At 45.3% G+C, this 21124-nt stretch overlaps 1 protein-coding gene across 1 annotated transcript in view; it reads left to right on the top strand.

Annotated features, from left to right (window-relative positions):
* The window catches only part of LOC144597818 (uncharacterized), a 148874-nt gene that overhangs the window by 120339 nt on the left and 7411 nt on the right, over positions 1 to 21124 (top strand). Inside the window, exons 20-33 of the mRNA XM_078407439.1 lie at positions 1853 to 2006; positions 2193 to 2377; positions 5370 to 5502; positions 6438 to 6695; positions 6963 to 7075; positions 9024 to 9532; positions 10494 to 10832; positions 11434 to 11576; positions 12241 to 12457; positions 13746 to 13842; positions 15294 to 15462; positions 16296 to 16600; positions 18210 to 18357; positions 20336 to 20433. Of these exons, the coding sequence (XP_078263565.1) occupies positions 1853 to 2006; positions 2193 to 2377; positions 5370 to 5502; positions 6438 to 6695; positions 6963 to 7075; positions 9024 to 9532; positions 10494 to 10832; positions 11434 to 11576; positions 12241 to 12457; positions 13746 to 13842; positions 15294 to 15462; positions 16296 to 16600; positions 18210 to 18357; positions 20336 to 20433 (2868 nt within the window). The remainder of the gene's footprint in view (positions 1 to 1852; positions 2007 to 2192; positions 2378 to 5369; positions 5503 to 6437; positions 6696 to 6962; positions 7076 to 9023; positions 9533 to 10493; positions 10833 to 11433; positions 11577 to 12240; positions 12458 to 13745; positions 13843 to 15293; positions 15463 to 16295; positions 16601 to 18209; positions 18358 to 20335; positions 20434 to 21124) is intronic.

The raw sequence follows: 21124 nt of genomic DNA, 5'->3' as shown, positions 1-21124 counted from the left end.
CATTGCCAAACTCCAAAAGCAGCTGTATCAGTTTCTGTTCCAGCGAGGGTGAGACCTTGTTGCGTAAAGCAGTTTTACTGGCTGCCCCACTGGTCCCCACCACTCCAGTGAGCCAGGATCATCCTGACCTCTGCTGTTGTGTGGAGTTTGCACATTCTCCTTGTGACAACATGGGTTTCCTCTGGGTGCTCAGATGTTCTCTCACACACCAAAGACGAGGAGGTTGGCAAGTCAATTGTCCACTATAAATTGCTCCTCCTGTGTAAGTGAAAGGTTAAAATCTGGAAGTGGTTAAAGGGAATGTGGGGTGAATAAAATGGGAGTGGGATACAAGGATGGTGGATGGTCTTCAAGGGCTTGGTGGACTGAAGGGCCTGTTTCCTTGCTGCAATGCTCCAGAAGCCCCACTCTGTTTATCCTGATGTTATTAATTGAACACGACCTGCATGTACATTGTATCTTTTCATAGCCATAGAGTGTCGAAAAGCATTTACAAGCAACTGAGTGCTCTTTGAATATTGTCACAGTCATAGCGACGGAAAGGCAGTACCCAGTTTGTGCACAGCAACATCCCACAAGCCAGAACTGTGTCCATGACCGGATACTCTGTGATGTTAGCTGATGGACTAATCTAGGCTAGGGTATCTCTTGTACATTTTAAAGGGGAACATGATTAGATGTGATGGGGGTTTGTCTGTAACATTGCAAACCCATTTGTGCTGTGTTATGGATGATGTGCCTTCAGCATTGGTTTGTTTTCCTATTAATTCCTTCTCGAGATGTGAGTATGTTCCCCAGGGAAGTTGCTGAGCCCGTTGCTTGATAAGTCCATGTGTCTCACTGGGCCACATTCAAGAGAACTGAATCTGTTGCCATGAGGCTGGGAACATTTTTTAAAGATGTTTCTTGACTAAGCCTACAGTTTTTTACTCTGAGTTAACCCAAACCCATCTGCTTTTTAATAGCAGATCAGTTTTTGCTGAATTGAAATGCTGAAACTTGCTGTTGTGGGATTTGGATCTGCGTTCACGTGATGATCAGCTTGGGGCTCCGTATTGCTAGTGCTCTAATGTGACCATTCAGCTGCTGTACTTGTTGATGGCGATGAGTGCCTTGCATAGTGGGTGGGTGAGCCCTGGGAGTGGCTGGGTCTTCACCAAAGATACTAGAGGAGCAAGATAGACCACTCGACCCTAAAAACCGTAGTACATCATGGCGCCATTTTAGTAGGCAGAAACTTGCAGAAACATTTTAAAAGAAGAATAACAAAAATCTGTGAATTGATAGATGAGATATATTCTGCATTTTAATGATATCATCACACATACTGTTCCCCCAAAATACCGCGAGAGGCATAGCGGTGGGTTTTGCCACTAAAATGGCGGACGTTACGCTCCTTTGCGTGCTACACTTCAGTATAGGTGATTTCAACGGAGTGGTCCATCTTGTTCCTCTAGTATCTTTGGTCTTCACTGTGCTGGTTCCATAGGGTCATAGTGTTATACAGCATGGAAACAAGCCCTTTTGCCCACACTGACCAACATGTCCCATCTACACTAATCCCGTTTGGCCCATATCCCTCTAAACCTGTCCTATCTATGTACATGTCTAAATGTTCTTAAATGTTGCAATCGTGCGTGCAACTACCTCCTCCGGCAGCTCATTCCATACACTCACCACCCTTTGTGTGAAAAAGTTACCCCTTAGCTGATTATTAAATCTTTTCCCCGCACCCTTGCCTTAAACCTATGTCCTCTGATTGTCGATACCACTACTCAGGTACATCTACCTGATCTATTCCTTTCATGAGTGAGTGAATGAATGAATAATGCTGCCTTGTTCTGTGCTGTAGATCCTGGTGAACCTGTGTAATGGCTCGCCCTGTAAGAACAGAGGCAAGTGCATACAACGAGTTGCCACATACCACTGCCTCTGCCAGAGTGGCTGGACCGGCCTGTACTGTGACGTACCAGATGTGTCGTGTGAGGTGGCGGCTTTGCATAGAGGTGGGTGAACGTCAGCATAATACTTGAAGATAATGTTCTCACTGGCATTGGTGTGTGACTTGGCTTGCGTTTTGTTCCCCACAAACCTTTCCACGGGGAGGACGTTGCCCCTGAATTTGTTTCATTTCAGTTCCATTCCAGGCAGATGTTCTGTTAACTGTTTTCCCTTCACCTCCACCTTACCAGGCTTGACTGTGCCGCAACTTTGTCAACATTCAGGGATTTGCATCAACACTGGCAACAGCCATCGATGCCAATGCATGGCCGGATACACGGGCAGCTATTGCCAGCAGGATGTGGATGACTGTGCGTCAAACCCATGCCACAATGGTGGCACCTGCAGGGATTACCTGGGCAGCTATGCATGCGAGGTGAGTGTTTCACCAACTCTTCTCATGCACTGATCAGTCCAGTGCTTTAGGTCTGTTATAATGGGAAGGGAACTGAGATGGGGAGCTGGAGAAACTCACTTTGCATGCACAGATAGCACGTTCAAACCACATTCAAAGTGCTGGAGCAACTCAGCAGGTCAGGCAGCATATCTGGAGAATGTGGATAGGTGTCGTTTCAGGTCGGGACCCTTCTTCAGAAATGCAGCACCTTCAAGAGACCCGACTCTTCATTTGGATAAAGATTAGAGTCATAGATAGAGTCATAGAGTGATACAGTGTGGAAACAAGTCCTTCGGCCCAACTTGCCCACACTGGCCAACATGTCCCAGCAACACTAGTCCCACCTGCCTGCTCTTTGTCCATAACCCTCCAAACTTGTCCTATCCATGTACCTGTCCAACTGTTTCTTATATGTTGGGATAGTCCCATCCTCAACTACCTCATCTGGCAGCTTGTTCGATACACCCACCACCCTTTGTGTGAAAAAGATACCCCTCAGATTTCTATTACATCGTTTTCCCTTCACCTTGAACCTATGTCATCTGGTCCTCAATTCCCCTACTCTGGGCAAGAGACTCTGTGCATCTACCCAATCTATTCCTCCCATGATTTTGTACACCTCTATAAGATCACCCCTCATCCTTCTGCACTCCAAGAAAATAGAAACCCAGCCTACTTGTTCGACCTCCCAAAATGCAACATCTCACACTTCTCTGTATTAAATTCCATCAATCATTCTTCAGCCACCTGGCCAATCAAGCCAGATCCTGCTGCAATCTTTCACAGCCATCTTCACGTTCTGCAAAACCACTCACTCTTGTATCATCAGCAAACTTGCTAATCTTGCCCTGTATGTTCTCATCCAAATCATTGATGTAGATGACAAACAGTAACGAACCCTGAGGCACACCACTAGTCACAGGCCTCCAGTCCGAGAAGCAACCTTCCACCATCACCCTCTGTTTCCTTCCATGGCCAATTTGCTATCCATTCAGCTATCTCTCCTTGGATCCCTGCTGTCTCTCCTTGATAGGCTGCTCAGCTCTCACCTTCCAGAGCAGCCAACCATGCGGAACCTTGTCAGTTGCTCGAACAGTTGGAGCAAAGGGGCTGATGATGACGGGCAGGGGGCACAGCTGTGCTTCAGAAACAACAGGAATTAGCTTCAGCTTATGCAAAACACTTGAACTAAAACATTTTAAAATACCTATTGAAATATAATTACCAGTGTGCTGCAGTAACCGCTGAGGCCAACCTGTGCACACCAGTCCCACATAATCCTGAGAAAAGGTCCCGACACACAACATTGTCTGTCCATTCCTTCCACAGATGCTGCCTGACCTGCTGAGTTCCTCGGACACTTTGTTCTTTGATCTCACATCGTCGCTTGGTCCAGTCATGTTGAGCAGGGGACCAATGCTGCCCTTGCTTAAATGCAGTGACTTTGCTTTCATGCCGGTATCTCTCTCTGGATGCAGTATGTGCACCCAGTGCAAGGGAGGAAGCTATTTCTTAGGATACTGCCGATAACTCCCTCGCTCTTCAAATGTCAAATTTCAGGTAGCTCCCCTGGAGATAGCAGACAGGACCTTTGTACGTTCCCATCCAGAAGCTTGAAGATTGCATACGCACGTGGAAAAGATGATCAGGGTGACACAGAGGCACCTCCGAGTCAGTCATGCTTAACTTCACCCATTGTCGCTGCTTTTACATGGATGATTCTGCCATGGGCTTCTGTGTACATTGCTATTGTGGGCTGTTGAAGTCAGAAAATCCTAAGAATGCATCACAGGAGCTGTGAGAACCGATGCACGGCCATCTCCTATAGGCAGTGAAGCCAAGCATATAAATCGTTGCCGCTTTTGGTTAAAACTTTGACCAGGAGCTCCCCCTTGTGGCTCAGATGGTAAGAAACAACGCAAAACAGCGGAATTGCAGCAAAAACTGAATTGGAGTTTTGTCATCTTGGGCACATTGGTGTGGTCATCGACTGTCGAGAATGAGCTTTGGAGACTCCAGGAATTCAAGATTAATTTGCTGTACATTTCCAGAAACATCCCAGCAGAAAGAAAATCTTTATAATGGTTTGAAAGGGAGAACAATGACGTACCTACATAATTCCCCACAGCCCCTAATGACCATGTGATCTTGGTCTCTCAGGCTGACGTAAGAGCATCCTTCAAGTGTTCGACCCAGCCAGCGTGACTAGGTGAGCAATAAAGATCTGTGCAGACCAACTGGCTGGAGTATTTGAGGAGGTCTTTAACCTCTTGCTTCTACAGGATCTCATCCATTTCAAAAGGACAATTATCATACCAGTGCTCAAGAAAAACATGGTGAACTTTTTCAATGACCAACATCCCAAAACACTTGCACCTATCGTCATTAACTGCCTCGAGAGGTTGATCATGGCACGTATCAACTTGTGGGAGGAAACCAAACCACTCTGGAAGACCCTAAATGAGCGTGAAGAGAACATTCAGACTTTAAGAGCTTAGAATGGAACCTAGGTGCCTGCCTGGCAGTGGTAACTGGCTCCAGGCCGCCTTTGTTTGATAATCGAATTAATGCACTAACTTGCTGTGACATCCAGAAGCAATGTTTAGTTTAGTTTAGAAATACAGCACAGAAACAGGCCCTTCGGTCCACTGAGTCTGCGCCGACCAGCAATGCCCACACACTAACGCTATCCTACACACAAAGGAACAATTTACAATTATACCAAGTCAATTAACCTACAACCCTGTCGTGTCTTTGAAGTGTGGGAGGAAACCGTAGATCCCAGAGAAAACTCACGCTGGTGACGGGGAGAACGTGCAAACTTCTTACAGATAAGCACCTGTCGTCGGGATGGAACCCGGGTTTATGGCGCTGTAAGGCAGCAACTCTACCGCTGCGACACTGTGCCACCCTTGGCAGATGCAATAACTTAAATTTATGATCCTACTAATGGTGGTTCCCATGACTTCAGTGTGTTCCAGGGTACAAGGGACTCAGCTGTGAATATGAGGTGAATGAATGCCGGCTCTCACGCTGTCAGAATGGAGGGACTTGCATTGACCTGGTGAATGATTACAAGTGTTCCTGTCCCCCAGGGACTGCAGGTAATGAATGAACTCCGCCTTTAGATTGTACCCACGCTTCGGGACAATGTCATCTTTGTTTTGCATTGGAGGTTTTAATTCCCAGGTTACTGGCTGGCATGTGTCTCTTGGTAATTGTCACGTCCAATGGGCCTGGGCTGCAGTGAAATGGTTTTAAGGGAGGAAAGAGTTTAGTTACTCCCTTTCAGTGGTTGGGGGATTGAGTGGTCCAACATGGGCTGCCATTCTCGAGACAAGAGACTGCAGATGCAGGAAATTTGAGCAAAATCAAGCTGCTAGAGGAACTGTGTATGTCAGTATGCATCTGTGGAGGGAAATAGACAGATGCATTTTTTGCTCAGGCCCCTTCTTCAATCTGATTCTGAAGAATGGTCCTGAATGTCATCTGTCCATTTGCCTCAACAGATGCTGCCTGGACCGCTGAGTTCCTTTGGCAGAGTGTTTTTTGCTGCCATTTTAGAGCCATCCCTGCAACTTGATTCTATTTGTATTTCTCATTTGCTTCGTCTTTCATGACCCTGGAGGTATACACGGGGGTGCCCTTAATCTCGGGTACCTCACTGATGAATTAGTCCTCATTCAGACTTTTGAACATAAGTACAATAATGGCTTCCATTAAAGGTGCACGTTGGTTATGTGAATTCTTATGTGGCTCCTCAATGTGTTGGACAACAAATCTGACTGCATTGTTCCTTTGCTGATTATTTTTCTACAACAAATGGTTATTTCTTCTTGGTAACAGAGTTGGGAAAGATAATCTGTGGTGCAGGTTGCAGGACAACCTTTTAGATGCCTGGGATAATCGCTTGACCAAACTTAATTGCTATATATAATTAATTTTAGACCAGGAAGTGAGAAGGGAAAGTGGGTCATATACAAACACTACAATCATAAGTAGTATGGTAGGTTGTAACATAACTATTTTCTGTTCACAGGAATTCAGTGTGAAATAAACAACGATGATTGCGAACCTGATTTTGATCCCCGCACTGCTCAGTACAAGTGTCTAAATGGCGGCCAGTGTATCGACAAAATTGGCGGCTACAGCTGCATCTGTCCGCCTGGTTTTATTGGCGAACGTTGTGAAGGGGATGTCAATGAATGTCTGTCAAACCCATGTAATCACAAGGGTATGCTTGACTGCGTACAGTTAAACAACGATTACCAGTGTAGGTGTCGACCTGACTTTACTGGTGAGTTACAGAACAGTTCCTTTGTTGTGAGAGAAAATATTCTCCTTTTCCCTGTCATTTCCCTCATGAACAACCGGTTTCCCGTGTGTTTGAGCGCCAGCAATAGTTAATTAGGATGCTTCACCACATGAATGCATGTTCTTCCCTCCACTGTTCTCTTCCAAATACCATTGTGTAATAAAGCAAGTGTTTGATTAAAAGCTCATCGTGCTGCATAATACAACGGATGCTGTGGTTCAGCTGCTGACATGAGCCTTTCTGTTGCAGGCCGCCACTGTGAGACTGTCATCGACCTGTGCCTTTCCCGGCCATGCCAGAATGGAGGGACGTGCATGTTCGCTGTTAACACTCCTCTGGGATACACCTGCCAGTGCAGACCTGTAGGTGGAACTATCTTCTTCCCTTGCTGCTAGTGAATCAGTTTTTCTCAATTGTCTGAATTGCAATAATTTTTCTGATACTTCATGCAGACGTCAATAGTGACAAGATTCAAATTCTTCAGTATTTATTTTCAGCTGTGTGAATATCATGCTGGCATTTTATTCACCTGCTCTGTGCTGCTGTAGTTCCACTTGAATGACCTGGCTGGAAGGCTACCAGGTTATCCCTTTTGCCACCTATCAAGGACTGTGACTTGTTCGCCAGCACCTCAAAGAATCGCAATCACTTTGCTTTCCCCTTGCATCTGTGATTGATGCAAATTATATAAATATACACATTAAGAGCAGGAGTAGATCATTTGACCCCTTACAGCTTCCCCACTGAGAGGCCGACTTTTCCTGATTTGTATGTTTATACCTCCAGTTGAAGGTACTGTCATGGGGTAGACTGATTCCCCTCTCCCCAATCTTTGCATATCCTCCATCCTGGTCTTTTCACTCATCACTTTAATTTCATGTTTCATGTATCTTGTGCTTTATGACTGTTGGCAGACCAATTTCTCTCCTGGGATAAATAAAGTTCTATCATATCGTATCGTATCGTGAAGTTCTCTCTTTAGAGTGTGGAGCAGGTTCAAACTCTACAAGATTTGGTTTATCATAATATAGTAATATAAAGAAAGGTTCTGAACTGAAATGTCACTTATCCATGTTCTTCACAATGCTTAGGATGTGTAGAAAGGAACTGCAGATGCTGGTTTATACTGAAGATAAACACAAATTGCTGGAATAACTCAGCAGGCCAGGCAGCATCTCTGGAGAAAAAGGAAGTTTCGGGTCCAAAGAAGGGTCTTGACCCCGAAATGTCACCCATCCTTTTTCTCCAAAGATGCTGCCTGACCCGTTGAGTTATTCCAGCACTTTGTGTCTTTCTTCAGAATGATGCCTGATCCGCTGAGTTACTCCATTTGTGTCTATCTTTGGTTTGTCATAACTTGCCAAATCTACCCTAGTTCCTCTTTTCAGCACTACCCCAAGGTTTCCTTGCTGCTAACCTATTGCAAAGGCCAACAAGCCCACGATTTGGTTGTCCAACCTAGTGGGACTTCTGAGAGATCAGCGTATGTGCCCCAGCTGGACAATCTCCCTCTCCCAGCCCCTTAATCTCACTTCCCTTACAATTAACATAATCTTAAGAAGAGTCCCAACATGAAACATCACAGCCCATTCCAGCCCAGCCCACAGTTCCCTGACCCGCTTTGTTCCTCCAGCAGTTTGTATTTTGCTCCCTGTAAACCCATCAAAACTAAACATGATACAGGAAATGTGGCCACCAATTTTCTATGGCAGTGACCTACAGACAGCAAACTATCTAGCCAATGGCTTGAGATACAGGAGCTGCAAATGTTGAAATCTTGAGCACAACACAAAGTGCTGGAGTAAATCAACCGTCTGAGAGGGGTCAGAAGCCTAATTTTCACCGCCCATTTTTTTTGACTCCCTGCCCTTGAATGACTGAACAGCTTACTTTTTTTTAGAGATACAGTATGGAAGCAGGCCCTTTGGCCCACCAAGTCTGCATTGACCAATGATCACCCATATGCTAGTTCCATCCTACACACTAGGGACAATTTACAGAAGCCAATTAACCTACAACCCTGCAGGTTTTTGGAATGTGGGAGGACACCAGAGCACCTGGAGAAAACCCACGCAGCCACAGGGAGAACGAGCATACTCCATACAGGCAGCACCCGAGGTCAGGATCGAAACCGGGCCTCTGATGCTGTAAGGTAGTAACTACCACTGTGCCACCCGTTGATTCGTGGGATGGGGAAGAGTGACATTACCCGTCTGACCAGTGAACTCCCCCGCTCAGCAGACACATTGATGGAGGAATAACCTCAATCAGTTTGAACCTGATTTTTTATTTTATTTCCTTCCTCCACAGGGTGTGATGGGCTCGAGTTGTGAATACACCAACTACACCTGCGGCCAGGTGTTGTGCCGGAACGGCGGGTCGTGTTCGATGACCCACCAGGGCCCCAAGTGCACGTGTTTGAAGGGGTTTGGAGGCTCCGAGTGCCAGCTGCCCACTTGTGCTGCCAGATCGTGCCACAACGGCGGCACCTGCCTCCCCACGTCCTCTCCGCCATTCTTCAGCTGCCGCTGTCCCTCCCCGTACCGCGGTCTAACCTGCGCCCAGCTGGAGCGGCAGAGCTGCCACTTGTCGCAGTGCAAGGGGAAGGCAGGCGACCGTATCTGCGACCAGGAGTGCAACAGCCACGAGTGCGAGTGGGATGGCGGCGACTGTTCGCTGAACTTGAACCCCTGGGAGAACTGCACAGAGACCCTGCAGTGCTGGAAGTTCTTCAACAACAACCAGTGCGACGAAGCCTGTAACACGCCCGAGTGCCTGTTTGACAACTTTGCCTGTCGCTACAGTCAGAGGTCCTGCAAGTACGTTTCACCCACGCTGTCACGGTTTGGAGCTCTCACTTTTTGCCAAAGGTTAAGTCGGAGTGTGCGGAAAGGAGGAAAGGAAGGAATTACACTTAGCTTTTGTCTCATGGCATCACAAAGCACTTTAAGGTCACTTATGATATATGATATGAATAGCTATAATATCAGATACATACATAGATACATAGACAATAGTTGCAGGAGTAGGCCATTCGTCCCTTCGAGCCAGCACCGCCATTCAATGTGATCATGGCTGATCATCCACAATCAGTACTCCGTTCCTGCCTTCTCCCCACAACCCTTGATTCCGCTAGCCCTAAGAGCTCTATCTAACTCTCTTTTGAATATTATGATATGATATGAATAGCCAACCTAAAAACGTCCCACGCCGGTCATCCCTCCTCCTCCCTGCTCCCGTCAGGCAGCAGATACAGAAGCCTGAAACCACATACCACCAGGCTCGGGAACAGCTTCTGTTATCAGACTTCTGAACAGTTCTTCTATTAGCGAAGGTAATAGCCAACTCATCTTTTCCCCTTTGCAGACAAGGAACTTTAATCTATGGACTCACCTTAAATCTGTGACTTCTAATTCTTGATTCCCCTACCCTGGTAAAAAGGATTGTGGGCGTTCATCCTATTAAAGCCCTTTCTGATTTAGACACATATAAAATTACCTCTCAGTCTCCTGTATGCCAAGGAATAAAGACCCAGCCGGCCCAACCTATCCCTATGACTCAGTCCCTAAATTCCTAGCAACATCTTCGTAAATCTTCTCTGGGACCCATAAATCTCTGATCAAGAGATAGATATTTTAAAAGTTGAGTAGTTGGGATATCTATTCTAGCTACGACAGCAGTGGTAAGTATCAGCAGGTGAGGGTGTTGTAAAGCTTGAGCTGCAGAAAATTGATTTTAAAAGATGACTATTGCCTGTCTAATTTGCCCTTTTTGATGCAGCCCGTTGTACGAGAAGTACTGTGCTGATCATTATCGCGATGGACGGTGTGACCAAGGCTGCAATACTGAGGAGTGTGGCTGGGATGGGCTGGACTGCGTGGAAGATGCCCCTGAGAAGCTGGCCGACGGGGTGCTGGTGTTGATAGTGCTCCTGCCCCCAGAGGAACTCCTGAAGGATTCTGTCAACTTCCTTCGGAAGCTGGGGTCCCTCCTGCATACCACCCTGCGGTTCAAGGTGGACTCCAGCGGGGCACCAATGATCAAGCCTTACTACGGCCATGGGTCGAGAATGAAGCGTTTCGTTAGGATAGTGAGAGAGCTCGGACAAGAAGTTATTGGGTAAGAACCTCCAACCCCCTGATGGGAGACGTGCTTTTGAACTGCTGCTTCGATTATTCGCTGAACCGATTATTTCCATCTCTGGAAATGCAAATGGTTCTTCCACGGTTCCTCAAGAAAGGAAATCTGCCCTCTTTATCCGGTCTAGTCTGTGGGATTCAAGGCCTGTCCCATGGTGGTCAGATAAGAATGAGTGCTGGCCTTGCCAGTGATATCGATATTGTAAGAGTGAAAAAATAAAGGCAACAGATGGAGTATTGAATGTCTTGACTTACTTAGCGACTAAAACACACAGACGACGATACAAGACTGGGAGAATCAGGATAGGACCCTTGAGAACAAATCTGGCTGGATTTTTGACGGTTCAGATCGGGACCCTTCTTCAGACTGATCCTTCTCAGCCTGAAGATGGGTCCAAACCCGAAACGTCACCCTTCCTTTTCCACCAGAGGTGCTGAGTTACTCCAGCATTTTGTGTCTGTCTTTGGTGTAAACCATCATCTGCAGTTCCTTGTTTCTACACGCTGGCTGGATTTATATTGTCGTCCCCCCTCCCCCCACACACAATAACCTTGAATGTCTTTTATTGTTATTCATACAGTTCTGAAGTCTACTTGGAGATTGACAATAGGCAGTGCTTGCAAACATCTGAGGATTGTTTTCCATCGACGGACACTGCCGCTGCTTTTATTGCTGCCCAGTCCAGCGAGGGCAATCTGCCGTATCCAATCGAGTCTGTTAAAAGTAAGTGGTGTCTGAAACCTGGCAAGTTCCTACCTCGCACTAAACAGTGAGGCCGTGGCTCCAGAAATCCATTGGCACTGTTCCATTGCTGGGGAACATCACTGAATTTGCATTTTCCAAAATGGAAATTAAAATGAGCTCATTTGTATCTTCTTTAAAATTGCACATATGCACAAGATCACTCAGTTTGTGGAAGGAGATGGGTTCATTAGTTTTCGAATGAAGCTTGTTGATATTAACCACAGATGCTGGAGTCTTCGCATAAACCAAAATAGTACCACTCCTCAGCTGACCATCACCAAGCAACTTGCCAGAACACCTGGCAAGTGAACATCACTGGGCTTCGTGGCAAAGTGGACTAACCCATAACCATCATTGATCTGCCTCCAAACTTCCATTGGAAGAAAGAAAGCATGGACATGGGCTGGACTGTGAAAAATGGTGATCAAGAATTGGATGAAATCAAATGCCATAAGGAAAACATAGATAGTTTAGTTTATTGTCACGTGTGCCGAAGTACAGTGAAAAACCTTATTGGTATTTAAATCAATTAAGTTGTATACGGTTATCATTGGGTGGATTCTAAATCTAAAACATTTTTTTTTCTTTGCCATTCCCACTGTCAAATGTGAGATTTGAACTAGTGTTTGTTTTTTCACCTCAGGTGAACGTGATGTACAAGGCAGCCAGAGACAGCTCAGTCTCCTATACCTGTTGATGGTTGCAATAGGGATCATCGTCCTCATTCTCATCCTGGGTGTCGTAGCAGCCAAGCGCAAACGCAAACTGGGCCCGCTCTGGTTCCCCGAGGGCTTTACACTGAAGAAGGTCGGCAATCGGAAGCGGAGAGAACCTGTTGGGCAGGATGCAGTGGGAATGAAGTAAGTGTTAATGTTGTTAACAATGTTGTTGTTAGTGGTGCTCAGCGTGAGACTGTTTATGTTGCATTGATGGATTTATTTGATTCTATTGATCATGGCATGGATTTGCCCTTACTGTTGGAAAGGCTGGCACTTGTACAAGTGCCAACTAATTCAGGGAGCCCACATGAACATAGAAATCTCAAAAGTACAAACCGAACTCTTCTGGCTGTCGCCCAGCAAAGGCCCCACCACCAGAGATCTACACAGAATCCCTCCTTCAACCCCACCTCCAATAACACTAGGGCTTGGGCGAATAAACGTTTACAAGGAATATATTTTATTAGATAAGAACACAAAGGAATTGAAAACAAAAAGAGTTGAAGTATAGATCGCCGGTAATGTCATGGGTGGGCCGGACTGGCTGTGCAGGGCTTGGCAGTATTGTTGACTGACTAAGTTCCTGATGTGTTCTGATCCTGTTCAGATCTGAGGTGTAGCAGTTCCTGTTAAACCACCCTGACTTGATAGCTTTTTATAAGAGTATATTATTTGTGCACATTGCAGGGTAGTAGCTATGAAAGCTTAACAAAACTGCAGACGGGTTTGCTGATAACATTAAGTTGTGTGTCTGGCCAGCCTCTGTCAGGAGTGTAGGAAACTTAACCAGCCTGATCTCCCGGTGGCTGAGCACTTCAACTCCCACTCCCACTCCCAGTCTGACCTTTCTGTCATGGGCCTCCTCTAGTGCCATAGTGAGGCCCACCGGAAATTGGAGGAACAGCACCTCATATTTCGCTTGGGTAGCTTGCAGCCCAGCGGTATGAACATTGACTTCTCCAACTTTAGATAGTTCCTCTGTCCCTCTCTTCCCCTCCCCTTCCCAGTTCTCCCTCTGTCTTCCTGTCTCCACCTATATCCTTTCTTTGTCCCGCCCCCCTGACATCAGTCTGAAGAAGGGTCTCGACCCGAAACGTCACCCATTCCATCTCTCCTGAGATGCTGCCTGACCTGCTGAGGTACTCCAGCATTTTGTGATACCTTCAGCCTCTGTCAGGACGTCATTTGACTTGCTTGAAAACCTGTCATTCGAGCCCACCTGGTCTTGGCAGTCAATTTATGACTCTGTGGACGACTGTGTTCTCCCTCGTTCAGGAGAGGGTTTAATTCATTGGCCACCAGTCAGAATAAGCTCAAACAGAACATGAATGTTGTTGGAGATGGACTTGACTAACCATGACTACTGCTCCCCTAATCTACCCCTATCATCATATCAAATCTAATGCAAGAAGTTTTTGTTTTTGCTTAGGAATCTATCAAGGCAAGTGCCTGATGTCACCATTGGTGATGACAGCCAGAATGAGCAGTGGATGGAGGAAGGCGGGCCAGACGCAAAGAAACCGAAGGTGGGTTTGCAAAGTCAATGTATACACTGACTATCATTCGGGAACCCAATGGTTTAGGCACCTTGGTGGATGGGAATAATAGAGGCGTGGAAGTATCCGTGCCAGACATGAGAAGTTGGGCCACTTTTGTTGGAGTTTTGACATCCATTAAAGACTATCCAAGTCCATTGCTTCCTTCTCCACACATTTTCACATACCAGTGGGATTATTTGAATGTTAGTTTAGTTTATTGCCTCGTGTAGCAGTGTACAGTGAAAGGCTTTTGTTGCGTGCTAACCAGTCGGTGGAAAGACAATACATGATTACAATCGAACCATCCACAGTGTGTAGATTTGTGATAAAGGGAATAACATGAATAACGTTTAGTGCAAGATGAAGTCCAGTAAAGTCTGATCAAAGATAATCCGAGGGTCACCAATGAAGTAGATAGTAGCTCAGAACTGCTCTCTTTTTGGTAGGATAGTTCAGTTGCCTGATAACAGCTGGGGAGAAACTGTCCCTAAATCTGGAGGTACGGAATGGAAGTAGTGATAATCCAAAACTAATGATCATGTAATGTGTGCCATGTGGTACTTGCCACAAGAACAGTCACTTGAGGTCTGACTCGTGATTAAATCACACATGGTCTTATGTCTGTTGTATGATAATCACCACTCAACATGTAATCTAACGTACAGTATCCAGTGCAGTCCCCATCTGCCATTAACCAGGCGCAGTGTCGCAACTCTTTGATTGCAAAAATGTCTCCATTCTCCAAAAAAGGTTGAAATTGCCAACTGGATTCAATTGTTTTCACCGAGTCCGCGCCAACCAATGAACACTAGTTCTATCCTACACAATAAGGACAATTTTCAGAAGTCAATTAACCTACAAACCTGCAAATCTCTGCAATGCTGGAGGAAACCGGAGCACCAGGCGAAAACCCAAGCGATCACAGAGCAAGCGTACAAACTCCATACAGACAGCACCCATAGTCAGGATTAAACCTGGGTCTCTGGCATTGTAAGGCACTAACCTCACTGTTGCACCACTGTGCCATTCCACTGTTGCTTTGCTTTACCTCTCTCCCCTTGATCAAATGAATTTATGGTTTGCCATTTACATGGAATTTTCAAACCAATTACCTGATTTTTGGCCCAATGTTTGACCTGTTCAGAATGTTACACAGGAGTATCAGCCACCATTTCCCATACCAGCTTGTGCTATTTCTTTGCACCTTCTGAACTTCTTCCACTTTATCTCAACTGGGTGATATGCTGCAGATGTTCTTCATGGATAATACTCTGCATCTGCAATCTCCCCGCCATAGTGCTCCTGGTTATACGGAGGGGTCTGTTTGTGTGTTGATAGGGGTGGGTCTGCTCCTGTTTGTGCCAGAGGTTGAGAGAGGGGGGATGTTGGGTCAGAGATCTGCTATTGCGTTGATGGCAACCTCGCTCTGCTCTCCACAGACTGAAGATCAAGCTCTGCTCTCGGAGAATAAAGACCAGGTTGACCATCGGCCATGGACACAGCAGCATCTGGTGGCTGCCGATATCCGTTTAACACCATCCCTGGCCCTGACGCCACCCCAAGGAGAACAGGATGCCCACTGCATGGACGTTAATGTGAGAGGTCCAGGTATGAATAGAAATACTCATAAACACTGTGGCAATGATTTGCATTTGTGCTTCAAGATTTATGGTTTGAATTCTAATATTTCCCTTTTTGCTAATGCAAGGAAATTGATAATTAACTTTGTGGATGAGCATTTGCCTCTGACTGGGTTCCAAACAAATTAGGAATGAGCAACGTGGAGAGTCAAAATCTGTAGACCTCAGACTTTCCGCAACATTATGCTCTGAGATTTCCAGTGAGCTGTACGTTTGTAATTATCAGTCTGAGATGTCAGAAACCAAACTAAATCTTTATGCTGTCCCTGGGTTTAGAAATAAAAATAAGACATGCTATTTATTCCAAGAAGAAGAGGACTTGCAAGCTGAGAGCGTGTAGGAATTGTGGAACAAAATGGATACAGGCATCAGGAAAGGTTGACTAGGTTGGGCTCTGAAAAAGATGACCTGATGCCATTAAAATTATGAGGAATCTTCATAAAATTGATGGAGAGATGATTTTTCTGCTTATAGAAGAGTCAAAAAGCAGGAAGCCTTGAATATCAGATGTTCACTCATATCTGAAACATCCTTAGGATGTGGGACTTAATACCGCATGTTTTATGTGAACTGAATCTAAGAGAAGAACATGAGGGGAAACTGGGTAGGTCACTATTGAAGACAAGGGTGAATAATGTGATGTTAGGTTTGGATGAAGAAGATAGGAGATCAGCTCATATGGAAAATAAACTCCGACAGACCACTTGAATTAAATGACCTGTTTTTTGCCTTTGTGTTGTGGTTATCCTTTTGAATGTCCATCAGTCCTCCAGTTGATATTGGCTGCTGTTGTGGTTGCAGATGGCTTTACACCTCTTATGTTGGCATCGTTACGGGGTGGCGGTCTAGACACGGGAATCGAGTTGGAGGAAGAAGCCGAGGACTCGTCGGCCAATGCCATCACTGACCTCATCTATCAGGGTGCCAGCCTCCATTCCCAGACTGACCGGACCGGGGAGACATCACTCCACCTGGCCGCACGCTATGCTCGGGCGGATGCGGCCAAGTGCCTCCTTGATGCAGGCGCGGATGCCAATGCCCAGGACAACATGGGTCGGTCACCTCTCCACGCAGCCGTTGCAGCGGACGCTCAAGGGGTGTTTCAGGTGAAGATAGACACAAAAAGCTGAAGTAACTCAGCGGGACAGGCAGCATCCCTGGAGGGAAGGAATGGGTGATGTTTCGGGTCGAGCCCCTCTTCAGTCTGGTTGGGGATAAGGGAAACGAGATATAGACAATGATATAGGGAGATAAAGAACGATGAATGAAAGATGTGCAAAAAAGTAACGATGATAAAGGAAACAGGCTGTTTGTTGGGTGAAAAGGTGAAGCTATTGAGACTTTGGTGTAGGAGGCATAGAGAGAGAGGGAATGCCGATGCTACCTGAAGTTAGAGAAATCAATATTCATACCACGGTGCTGTAAGCTGCCCAAGTGAAATATGTGATGCTGTTCATGGGCATTCCAATAGTGCATGGATATGGGCACTCCAATAGTAAAGGCCTGGATAAAGTGTGGAGAGGATGTTTCCACTAGTGGGAGAGTCCAGGACCAGAGGCCATCGCCTCAGAATAAAAGGACGTACCATTAGAAAGGACGTGGGGAGGAATTTCTTTAGCAGAGGCTGGTGAATCTGTGGAATTCATTGCCATAGAAGGCTGTGGAGGCCGTCAATGGATATTTTTATGGTGATTTACAGATTCCTGATTAGTACAGGTGTCGGGGGTAATGGAGTGAAGGCAGGAGAATGGGATTGAGAGGGCAAGATAGATCAGCCATGATTGAATGGTGGAGTATACTTGATGGGCCAAATGGCCTAATTCTGCTCCTAGAACTTATGAACTATGAACTTGTTAAACTGTTGTTAAGGAGAGACAGTTAAACTGTTGTTAAGGAGAGAAAGTCCTGTTTCTGAATAATGTAAAGGTGAAACCTCTGATCAGAATTTGATTACATTTGTTATTCTGTTTCCCCTCATTGTTGCGAATATTCCAGTTGCTGAATGTTCCAGTTATTCTGCTCACAGCCAAATATTTCTTGGTTTGCTTTGTAAAATTTGCACCAGTCTTGACTTCAGATTTCCTGTGAATTGCAGAAGCACAATTGGGAATGTTAAGGCCAATATTAAATCCAAGTAAATGATGAAGACATAGAAAAGTGCACCATTCGTGTTGCCCAACTTAACATCTAACTTCGATTTTGATAAATTGTTACGTTTTTATTTGTACAAACTATACATCTTTGCGAGAAAGCAACTACGGAAATGTTTTTGCATTGTAATATGATTTTTTTTTTAATCATAAAAAATGCGGTGTCACACTATGCAGATTTTATTTAAATACTTACATGAATAAATATAGCAGCATAATTAGTGATTTAGACAATAGACAATAGACAATAGGTGCAGGAGTAGGCCATTCAGCCCTTCGAGCCAGCACCGCCATTCAATGCGATCATGGCTGATCACTCTCAATCAGTACCCCGTTCCTGCCTTCTCCCCATACCCCCTCACTCCGCTATCAGATGTTGCTAGAGTTTACTTTTTGAGAGTAAATTTAAAATCGATATTAATGAAACAAATTGGTCCTTGTTGATCTTCTCCATAGTGGTGAGATGGGTTGATAGTTAGATGAGAGAAGAGTATGTGATGGGACCGGAGCGAGAGAAGGGTTCATGAGCTGTTGAAATGATGAGCTGCTCTCTCTCTTGATCCAGATTCTTATTCGGAATAGAGCCACGGACCTGGATTGCCGAATGAACGACGGGACCACTCCTCTGATCCTCGCTGCACGCCTTGCTGTTGAGGGCATGGTGGTTGAGCTGATCAATTGCCATGCCGATGTTAATGCTGTGGATGATCATGGTAAGAGGAACATGGGGTTTAAAGAGAGAGATTTAGGCAGCACCTTAGGCAGCTCAGTTTGTGCTAAACCACAATTTACATCGAAACATAGAAAATGGGTGCAGGAGTAGGCCATTCGGCTCTCCGAGCCAGCACCGCCATTCAATATGATTATGGCTGATCATCTAAATTCAGTACCCCATTCTTGCTTTCTCCCCATATCCCTTGATTCCGTTGGCCCTAAGAGCTATATCTAACTCTCTCTCAAACTGCTTCTTGAAGGGTACTATACACACCAGCCATCTTGTGTACTGGGATGAAGTAAATAACCAATTAATGGTTACTAATACTAATTATGGGTACAATAGCTAGGGGGGAAATCAACAACATAGAAACAAAGAACTGCAGATGCTGGTTTACTGAAAAAAAGACACACTATGCTAGAATACCCCAGCGGGTCAGGCAACATCGCTGGAGAACATGGATAGGTGACATTTGGAGTCAACTCTACTTGGAATGGAATGGAATACTTTATTGTCACATGTGACTAGGCACAGTGAAATTCTTTGCTTGCATACCTAACGTATACAAATAGCAGCCACCTACATCTCTAACAAAGTTACAAAGCACGCCGTCTCCTCCTTTTGTTTCCCCTCCCCCCCAAAGTGGTTCCCCATGCCGGGTCCCCATCTTCCTTTGTTCTCCCCCACTCACCATTGTCCATTGTTCACCTCCCTCACGGCGGTCCTCCATGCTCTCATCGACCGTCGACCCGCAAGGCATCACTGCTCAGATGACACAAACGTCCTGTACACCCTCTTGGTTTTGTGTGGAAGGTCCCCTGGTTCCTTTGGTGTCACTAGGATCATTGGTAGTCGACATTTCATGCCTCCAGGGGTTCTTTGGTGCACGCAGCATGCAGGTATGGGCTTAGAAATTGTATTTAACATTTCTACCACCCAAGATTCAGGCAAAGACAATGTGTAATAAGAACAAGTCTAACTCCAATCCCTTTAGCTTCAAACAGAATTGTAATTACAAAATCTGCATTATCATTTTTCCGGGTGAATGCATACTAGGGCATGCATCAAACTGGTCATGAATTCACAGGATCACCAAGTTAAGTGTTTAATTGTCACATGCATCAAGAACGGAACAATCCTGTTGTTAGTTGCAGCTGCTTTACAGGCTCATTCATGCAATATTACAGCAAATAAATATACAATAAATAATAAATTATCAATTATATTATTAAACCAGACCATAATAGCTGAAGGGCAGAATGCAAACTTATACACAGCCTATAGTTGAAACAGAAGAAGGGTCTCATCCCAAAATGTCACCTATCCATGTTGCCCTGGGATTTTGCCCGAATTGCTTAAGTTACTCCAGCACTTTGTGTCCAGTTCCAAAGCCTATAGTAGTTTGGCGCTGAAGTACAGTTGTGCCGAGTGGTTTAAGAACCTGATGGCTGATGGGCAGAAGCTGTTCTTGAACCTGGAGTTAACAGTTCTCAGGCTGCTCTATCTTTTTCCCAATGGTAGCAACAAGATAATAGAACGGCCAGAGTTGTTTGGGTCTTTGATATTAGCTGCCTTCTTGTGGCAGCTCTTCCAAAAGATCTTTTTGATGATGTGGAGGTCCACATAGATACCGTATAACAACATTTACAAAACTCTCTTCCACCTAAACTCTTAGCTCCCCCCCCCCCCCCCCACTCACAATCAGCAAAGTATGTTGACTGGAGGAGCGAGAATGTATTAATGCTGGCCACTGAAAATCTAATAAATGTGCTAGATGCAATTGGCGTGAAGGAACACACAATAGAAACTTTTCTTGTGGAGTAGAGTGATAGTGGACCCCACAGGAAAATGTTCTAATCCAGGTTAATAAAATATCTGACTCCTGTTCCACAGTGCAAGCGTAAGGTAGGTTCAAATTTGGCACTATTCTCTGGATGGAATGATTATGTTTAACACATGCTTTGTTGCCCTACCAGGTAAATCGGCACTTCACTGGGCAGCAGCTGTTAACAATGTGGATGCAACCCGGGCCCTGCTGAAGAATGGAGCCAACAAGGACATGCAGGACAATAAGGTAAAGTGTCTCGCAGTATGGACAACACATCCCCATGCTGGAGTGCTGCAGGTTCCTGATGTGTCATTCACTGTCAGTGAATCCCACACACTCCGTTATTGTTACCTATCTTTCTTCGATGACTGAAACTCTATTTTGCGATTTCCCATCAGTCTGAAGCTTTGCCCGTCCAACCCCCACCCCATTATCATGGTATTTTTCTTTTGCGTTATCCCCCAATATATCTCTCATTACTTCCCTGGCTCTGTTTCCCCCCCCCCCCCCCCCCCAACTCCCAACCCACCAAGCCATACCTTGCTACGAAAGCAATGTTGGCAGGGTTTTGAATATGAAGTAGAAAGCTGAGAGAAAGGAAGTCACAGCTCTCCCTCCCCACATTCTTTCTAATGAAATGAAGTCTAGAATATCACCATAACTTTCCAATTGTTGTGAGGGTGATGGAAGCCTCTAGGCATCCTCCAGTCTTACCTAGACCTTTGGATAGGGCTCCACTGAAGACTCGAGAAATGAAAATAATTGATTTTGTTTTGAGCTAAGGATGTTAAAAGATTTAAGACACAGGTAAGTAGATGGAGAAAAAAGTCACAAACTAAAGTGAGTGAGCAACTACATGGCACAGGGGGAACGTGACAATGAGATTCTCCATCTTGATATTAAAAAATAGGAAAATCTGAGAGATTGAGTAATGTTA

This window comes from Rhinoraja longicauda, chromosome 11 (genome assembly GCF_053455715.1).
Source record: "Rhinoraja longicauda isolate Sanriku21f chromosome 11, sRhiLon1.1, whole genome shotgun sequence".
Lineage (NCBI taxonomy): Eukaryota > Metazoa > Chordata > Chondrichthyes > Rajiformes > Arhynchobatidae > Rhinoraja > Rhinoraja longicauda.
This window is presented reverse-complemented; position numbering and strand designations above follow the sequence as displayed.